Below are 8,654 nucleotides of genomic sequence, written 5' to 3' on the forward strand. Positions count from 1 at the left end.
TTGGAAAGAACCAATAAATATTTGTTGTATGGATGAAGGAATGATGGAATGAAACCTAAATAAGTATTGAGGCATGTTGCTTTAGAAAAGGCCTATCAGACTGGAGATTTGTTTGAACATTCTAACCAAAGGAAGGTTGAGTTCTTTGAGACATTAAGTCAAACCCTGAGATATAGTAAGAGAAAGAAGTTCATTTAAGTTTTAATTTCAATTTGCTTTTTTGAATAATTGCCTCCTGTTGCAGGTGCTATTTTTTTTCACAGTGAGTTAAATAAGAAAAAATAAATTGGAAAATTATCTTCCTTCTTTTCCTCCAGCATGAACTTCTGATTGTGGTTGATTCTTGTTTTCACTGCAGAACAGAGACGACTAAAGAAGACAGACATTCCACTACTGCAGAGGCTCCTGCAGGGACCTTCTGAAAAGAATGCTCGCATTTTCCTCATGGATAAAGATGCAGAAGAAATTAGCAGTGATGTATGAATACTATCACTCTGAATCTGTTTTTTGCTTCCCTCCTGACTCAGCACCTTTTGCATAATTGTTCTGCTTTTCGTTTTCTTCTTCTTCTTCTTCTTTCTTAGGTGGCTGAGTACATTAACTTTCACTTTTCTTTCTTGGAATCCATTCTTCAAAGATTAAATGAAGAAGAGAAAAGAGAGATTCAAAGAATAGTAACAAAGTAAGTCAAGAACACGCATATTGGATACTTGGTTCTTTAATAAGTCCAATGCACAAAATATGTCAATTTTTAATCGTCTGTCTTCTTCTCATTTTCAGATTCAATAAAGAAAAGGCTATTATACTGAAATGTCTTCAAAATAAACTAGTAATAAAAACAGAGACAACAGTTTAGCAGTACAGGCTGCTGTTGCTAAGACACTTCAAAAAACTCAGAGATATTACTATTTGATGAATGCATAAGTTCTGTACTTGCATTTATACGAATATATATGAGACTTGAATCTGTAGAAAATTGAATGTCAAAAAAGCTCATTTCTTTTTGAAGTGATGAGGTTAACTAGGGTTCACAGTTGGACAAAATGAGCTTGAGTTTAGTTTCAGTAACTGAAATAAGCTTGAATACTGCGTATTCCAAATCGCTTTTATAGTAAAACATGTAATTAACTCAAATTTAAATGGTGTCTTCAGATAACCAGTTTAAACTTCATTTAACTTGGACTCTCAAGAGAACTGAAACATAATCAATGAATTCAGAAATGACTCAGAAAAAAGAAGTTGCCAGTTCTTGCAATGAAAAAGAAATACAGTGTCTTACACCATCAAGGATCTACTTAATAGTGACAGTGTTTCATAGCTTCTTGAAAACTCTGGCATTTTCATAAAATCTAGGACTATCTTAAATGGCCTGTTGACTTCTGCCTATCTGTAACATTAGAGCTGTCTGGCCTTTAGAAAGGAAAAGATTATAGACTATTTTAAGCAATCCTAATTTAAATTTTCTGAACCTCCCCCTAATCCTTTTTCTCTCTCTCTGTTCTATCAGTTCAAGACTTTTCTTAAGCTCTTTTTTAAGTGAGTTGAACTTTTTCTTTATTTATTTTTCAAAAAATATGTATGTCACATAGACATATTATATCAGCTAAAGCAAGACTTGGCCCACAAATACCCATTTGTTGCTGAATGAATACAATGGATAAAGCAAGGCTGTTGTAGCTGAAGTTAGGTAGGGAATCCCAAACTCTGCCCTCTTAGCATCTTATTCTACATGTCAACTCTCAGGGTACTTACAGATCTGCTTAACCTACTTGAAAAAAAACACTAAAAATGAAGAAATGCTGTAAGTATAGTCTATGATTTTATTTATAAATTCTATATTAAAATTGAGTTATACACAACATTCATTCTTAAACTAATTATATTTGCATTCCTCATAAGCATTGTAGTAAATTGTCTGATCATATTACAAGTTCTAAGGAATGAGATTATATGCAATAAACCCAACTGGAAGATTAACTAACAATATTAAAATACAAAACATGTTTAAGACAAAGGCATTCCTTCTCAGTATTACCACACCTAAACTGGATGAAGGTGAAAGTGTGCTATGACCTTTTCAAGCCTAAGAAGTCTCTCTTACTGAATAAACCAGAGGCTTGCATCGTGATTCTTTCACCTGTCAATTAATAAGAAAATAGTCTCATCTCACTTAAATGAGGCAAATGTAATAGTTAAAATTCAACATACTTATGAAAAAATAAAGTAGTGTCATATACCTGCCATGAACATGATAAAAGATTAATCTTTAATAGACTGAAATGTGTAAGAGAAGAACCTAGTCTTACACAGAAAAAAAAGGTAGATATGAAAAGGAAAATCACAGAAGAGAAAATGCAAATGGCTACTAAGTATGTGAAAAAAGTCATATCTTCTGTGATCAACTATGTTAGTCTGTATCAATCAGAATACAGAAACAAGGCAGTAATTTAAACGGGGAAAGTTTAATATAAAGAATAATTAAGCTATGCTAGAAGAATATTAATAAAGATGAAAAGAGAATGTACCCTCAGGCTGAGCGAAAGAATCCTAACAAGGAAAAGCAGGAATGAGGGTTTCCGAATTCACTGGAGAAGGTGTGGTTGCAGCCCACTGGAGAGAAGTTTACTGGCTTGCCCAGGCCAGAGCAGGACCACAGATCCCGGACAAGCAGGTACAACCAACCCTCTGGGTGTAGACCAGCTGAGGCAGGTGGTGAGATACACAGAGGGATTTGGGGCTTTGCCAAAGCGTGAGCACAAAGAAGGAGTCAGGGGTTCTGTTCAAGGCCCTGTTGGGACTAGGAGCCGGAGGGGCCTACTTTGCAGGAACCTAGCATAAATTTGTGTGTGACGAGACTGCACAAGACAAAGCTCAGGCAAGTGGCTCAGTAGCTGCCCAGTCCATCAGGGTCCTCTATATGAGTGTGCACCCAGCTGAAGAAAAGATATGGAGAACAGCAATTGGAGCTTCGGTACAGGCTTGCACTGTGGCTCCAGGTTATACCACCACTGCCCAAAGCAAAAGCTGGAAAAGCAAGTGGAGAAATGCTGGAGAAGGCTACACCCTACAGGCAACCAGCACTGGAGAAACCACTCCAGTCAAAGTAGTGAAGGAAAAAAGCCTGCTCTCCAGGAGTCTGGCCTGCCAGCCCGGAGCCATCAGGAAAGACCCCTTCCTCTTGCAGTGTGTCTCCAGCGCCCTCTACTGACAAAGCATGCCATCATTCAAACTGCTAAGGAAACATTTAAAGGGCCTGTATCTATTTTCACGGAGCAGACAACCAACAGTGAATGTGGAGCTGAGAGATAGTAAAATAATAACTGACATGCCACCGAAGTACAAGGTAAAATAAATAAATAAATACACATTTTGGCCTATTAGCAAAGATAAAGAAATGATAACATTAAATACTCAATAAATCACCATGAGATGGGGACCCAAACTTCTGGTAAAAATACAAATGGATATAATTTTTCCTGAAGGCAATTTAGTAGTCCGTTTATCCTACAATCTACTTGTAAGATCCTATCATATGAAAATAACCAGAGATACAAAGACATTCTGCAAAAATATGTTTTCTATTGTTATGTATTGTGACAAAAGGAAATAAGCCTAAATGTTCAGAAAATTATTTTAAAAGATGAAAGAGGGACATAGGCCATGGACGGTGGCTCACGCCTGTAATCCCAGCACTTTGGGAGGCCAAGGCAGGAGGATCACTTGAGGTCGGGATTTTGAGACCAGCCTGGCCAACATGGTGAAACCCTGCCTCTACTAAAAATACAAAAAATTAGCCGGGTGCGATGGCAGGCGCCTATAACCCCAGCTACTTGGGAGGCTGAGGCAAGAGAATCACTTCAACCCGGGAGGCAGAGGTTGCAGTGAGCCGAGATGGCACCACTGCTCTCCAGCCTGGGCAACAGAGCAAGACTCCGTCTCAAAAAAAGAGAGAAATAAACATTTATTTGTATAATGTTATGTAGCCATTAAAATTATGTTTCCAAATAACTTTAATTACAGGGGTAAATTCTTATATATCTAAATAAGAATAGACACATACACATATTCCATAATATTTATTATATACTTAAGGCCTATATATATGTATGTGTATATATATATTTGTGTGTGTGAACACTAATATTTGCATATATACACACGAGAAACAAAAACATGTTAAAAGTGGCTATATCTGCATTGTAGAATTATGAGTGATTCATGTTTTTCTAATTTCCCTATATGTATTAAGTGTTCTATACTTAATATTTGTTACTTTTTAAATCAGGAAATAGAAAAGTTATTATTTAAAACTTATGAACAAAAAAGTAACAAGCACATGCAAGCACAAAGTTCTACCAAATGCAAAACAATTCAAATCAATTATTCAAATGAGACATTAACATCACTTCTGTGGTAGTTTTATATCCATAAAGTCTGATTCTCCTCCTTTGAAGAGATGGAGCCTAATTCTCCTCACCTTGCAAATGGGCTGGACTTAGTGACTTACTTCTTTTTATTTTATTTTTAATTGACAAATAATAATTGTATGTATTTATGGGGTACAATATTATATTATGATATATGTACACACTGTGGAATTATTAAATCAAGTGAATTAACATATCCATAACATCATATACTTACATTTCTTTGTGGTGAGAACATTTAAAAATGTACTCTTTTAGCAATTAGGAACTTCTAACAAATACAGGAAAATGGAAGAGGCTGTGAGACTTTGAAGTAGGTCATAAAAGTCACTATGGCTTCCTCCTTGCTCTGTCTTGGATCACTTGCTCTGGGAGAAGTCAACTGCCATGTCCTGAACAGCCCTGGAAAGACCTACATGATGAAGAACGGAGACCTTCTGTCAAACCCCAGCAGGGAATTGAGGCCTCCTGTCAACAGCCATTTTAGAAGTGGATCTTCCAGCTTCAGTCAAGCCTTCAGACAACTGCAGCCCTGTCTAATAGCTTGACCGTAACTTCATGAGAGACCTTCAGTCAGAAAACCCAAGGAAACCATTCTGGATTTCTCATCCTCAGAAACTGTATGAGATAAGAAGTGTTTGTTGTATTATGCTGCTAAATTTGGGGTAATTTGTTACATAGCAATATATAACTCATACAATTTCTGGGAAAAAATAGTTTATTTTAGAATCATTTTTGCATAATGCAAGAATATAAACTTGTCACAGAATCATTTATTCTTGTTTCAGGTGGTCCAGATATTTCATTGTCAGTTACATATTAGCTCAAATTAAATTTTAGATAATATATATTATTATTAATGGTAAAGAATGTGTCACATTTATCTTTATATGCTTTTCTGTACCTAATACTGTGTCTTGTGCATAGGATGTGCTCAATAAAAATTGATTGAATATATAAGTGAATGAAAGAATAAATGAATGAGTGAAGGAATTATCTGAAATATTTTTATAAAATTTCCCATATATATGTATTACTTATTACAAGTCTGGTTCCATAGCTGAAATATTAAACATTTTATATATATGGTTTTCCCTGATATAGTGGTGTATTTTATTATCCCTTGGCTCTACTATGAAACATTCAGTTAGGTGTCATTACTATTTAATTTGGTTTAGGGCTATTTAGATTGGTTTTTGAAACTGAAGGGGAAAGAAGCCCCTTGCAATGCAATTGATGAAGTGATAAAGATAGCAGGTATAACTATTGGGTGGAGGTATATATATGGGAAAGAACGAGAAATAAGATGTAGATACAGAGGGCAAAACCTTTCAATGACATTCATTTGTCTTCTAAATTAAAAACATCTAATACCTATTAAATTGAGCCATTTGAAATTGCCAATATTTGACTACAAAGGCAATGATTTCGTATGGTTCAAACTAATAACAACTTATTTGCTGGGCACTATGTTTAATACTCATTACATTTCCAAAAGGAAATTACTCTTTCAACCTCATGTTACAGATAAAGAAAGTAAGCCATGGAGCAATTAGGAGATTTGCCAAGGTTTTTAGTAGAAGAAATAGGTAGGATTTAAACCTATGGCTCCAAAAGTCATACAGTTAACCACCATAATCTGTGGCTTCCTCCTAAACTATGCTTCCTGAATCTGCCTTTCTAAAATGTGTCCTCGTTTTTAAGTGGAATAATAGTACCTACTTTATTGGACAATTGCGGGAGTTATAAGAACAGCACATGTAAATCCTGGCACTTTGTACATAAGAATGTGATAAATATTAGCTATGTTATAATTAAATTTCAGTATATCCCCCAACCACCATTGTAGACTTATCTTCTATTAAGTCTTACTGCCCACAGCTACCTCATTTTTGTCTTAAAGCCAGCCAAACTAAATCACTCAACCTTCCCTGAAACACTGCACACTTTAGCACCTCTCTTCCTGTTGAGACATTCCCATTTTCTAGTCCCTGGTTAGGGTCACTTCTTCCAAGACCTTTCCGGGTCTCTGTAACAATGTGTCATCTCAAGCTCCTGTGTACCACAGTTTCGGTTAGCTCTGCTCTTGTGACACCAGAATTTTGAAATTTGCCTTTTATTATAATTCTTTATGTGCTCACATCTTGTATAAATGCATTAGTGATCTGGTGTAATCATATTCATGTTTGTATTATTCCCTGTAGTATCTAGCACAGTGTATTGAATGCATTAGGTACTCAGCAAATGTTTATTGGATTTAATTCACTAATGCCTATGAACATGTTGAAGTCACTGAAGTGGGGAAAAATAATTACTTAAACTCAAGGAAAGGGTATTATAATGATAATTAATTTTTTCTGTATTTCTCTAATCAAAGTAATTCATTTATTTAAGCACTTATTTTTATCTCTTATACAAAAATATCTGGAAAAATAAAAACAAGTCCAAATGATACACATCAGTTCCTTATGTCATTTGCAGAAAGATTTCCAAGGAAAAAAAAAGTGCTGTTACAAACCATTGCTTCAAGCTCAAATTAATTTAAGTGCATTATATTGTATTGGTGCCAATATAGCCTCACATATTTAGGGTAAAGATTAAAGGTTAAACTGTTACGAAGGTAACGTTATTGTGAAGTTTATTTCGTTCAGTTTGCCAATAAACATTTTCAGTATTGGCACAGACAAAAACTCCAACTTGCTTTTAGGGTTTTGTTCACTGTGGAAACTTGACAGACAATTCCCAGCTTGGTGTGGCAGCCCATCACATCCACCTGAGCCCTTTGAAAGTGGTTTGGTTTCATGTTTCTGTTTCTGCTCTTGAGAAGCAGAAAGCTTGTTGTGGAGAGAGACGGGTAATTATGGTGTGTTTTCTGAGGCTTACAATAACTAGATTTCTCTGCTGGGTAAGAAAGGACAATTTCAGTGTAGACTGGCCAGTGCTCTTGAGCAACTTTGTGAGCACCTGAAAATTTATTTTGTTGATTCTTATTTTGAATATTAGATATGTTTCATGATTTATAAAAATAAATGTAGATCTCATCAAAGATCCTACACTGACATTTTCTGGGATCATTTAACCTCCCCATAGACCCTAGTACTTTTTGGTCTGTTTTGACCCTTAGGAAAAGCAAACAAACAAATAAGTACATTTGTGAGAAAAAAAAAAGAGAGAGAGAGAGAGAGAAAGAAAGTAAAAACCTAAATAGATATGACCGCAAAATAGAAAAATCTCTAAGACTTAGCTGGGAAGGGCAGAGCAGGAAGTCCAAATAGAAGGCTCCACCAATGATTCTTCTCCACCAATCAAACAGGAACACCAAATTTAACAGTGATTTACACACACACACACACACACACACACACACAGAGAGAGAGAGAGAGAAAGAAAAGAAAAACAAAAAAAGAAAAAACCTTCATAACAACCAAAAATCAGACGAGCAATCAAATGCCTGGTTTTAATTTCATATCACTGAAAGAGGCATTAAGAGGGTAGGAAAGACAGTCTTGAATTGCAGAAACCACCCATCCTCCATCCCCCAGCAGCCGCATGGTGTGGAGAATCTGTGCACTTAGGGGAAGGAGAGCACAAGCATTATGAGATTTTACATTTAACTCAGTGCTGCCTTGTCACAGTAGAAAGCAGAACCAGACTGAATTCATCCAATTTCCATCCATGGCGGGAGCATTTAGACAAGCCCTAGCCACAGGGAAATTGCCTGTCTCAGTCATTGGAATTTGAGTTGCAGCAAGCCTCATAACTGTGGGCTAAAGTTTTCTGGGACGCTAAATGAACATGAAATGCAGTCTAGACCACAAGGATTGCAACTTCTAGGCAAGCCTTAGTGCTGTGCTGGGGTCAGAAGCAGTGGATTTAAGCAGCACACAACCTTGTGAGACACCAGCCAGGGTTGCTAAAGGAGTGCTTGGACACTCTTCTCTCAACCATAGGCAGCACAGCTTGCAACAACTAAAGTGACTCCTTCCTTGTGCTTGAGGAGGGGAGAGGGAAGAATCAAGAGAATTTTGACTTGCATCTTGGATACTAGCTCACCCACAGTAGTATAGAGCACCAGGCAGGGTCGTGAGACCCCCATTCCAGGCCCTAAAGCCTGATGACATTTCTAGACACACCCTGGGCCACAAGTGAATCCACTGCCTAGAAGGGAAGGACCCAGTCATGGCAGGATTCATCACCTGCTAACTAAAGGGTCCCTGGGCCCTGAAT

At 36.6% G+C, this 8,654-nt stretch overlaps 1 protein-coding gene across 4 annotated transcripts in view; it reads left to right on the forward strand.

Annotated features, from left to right (window-relative positions):
• RASSF6 (Ras association (RalGDS/AF-6) domain family member 6) overlaps positions 1-5,514 on the forward strand; it is a 48,374-nt gene extending 42,860 nt beyond the window's left edge. For all 4 annotated transcript variants that reach the window (XM_011968970.1, XM_011968968.1, XM_011968969.1 and 1 more), the window contains 3 exons: positions 359-477; positions 585-682; positions 781-5,514. In XM_011968970.1, the coding sequence (XP_011824360.1) occupies positions 359-477; positions 585-682; positions 781-856 (293 nt within the window). In that variant the 3' untranslated portion in view covers positions 857-5,514. The remainder of the gene's footprint in view (positions 1-358; positions 478-584; positions 683-780) is intronic.
• The last annotated feature ends 3,140 nt before the right edge of the window (positions 5,515-8,654 follow it).

Source organism: Mandrillus leucophaeus, unplaced genomic scaffold (assembly GCF_000951045.1).
Source record: "Mandrillus leucophaeus isolate KB7577 unplaced genomic scaffold, Mleu.le_1.0 Scaffold868, whole genome shotgun sequence".
NCBI classification, from domain to species: Eukaryota; Metazoa; Chordata; class Mammalia; order Primates; family Cercopithecidae; genus Mandrillus; species Mandrillus leucophaeus.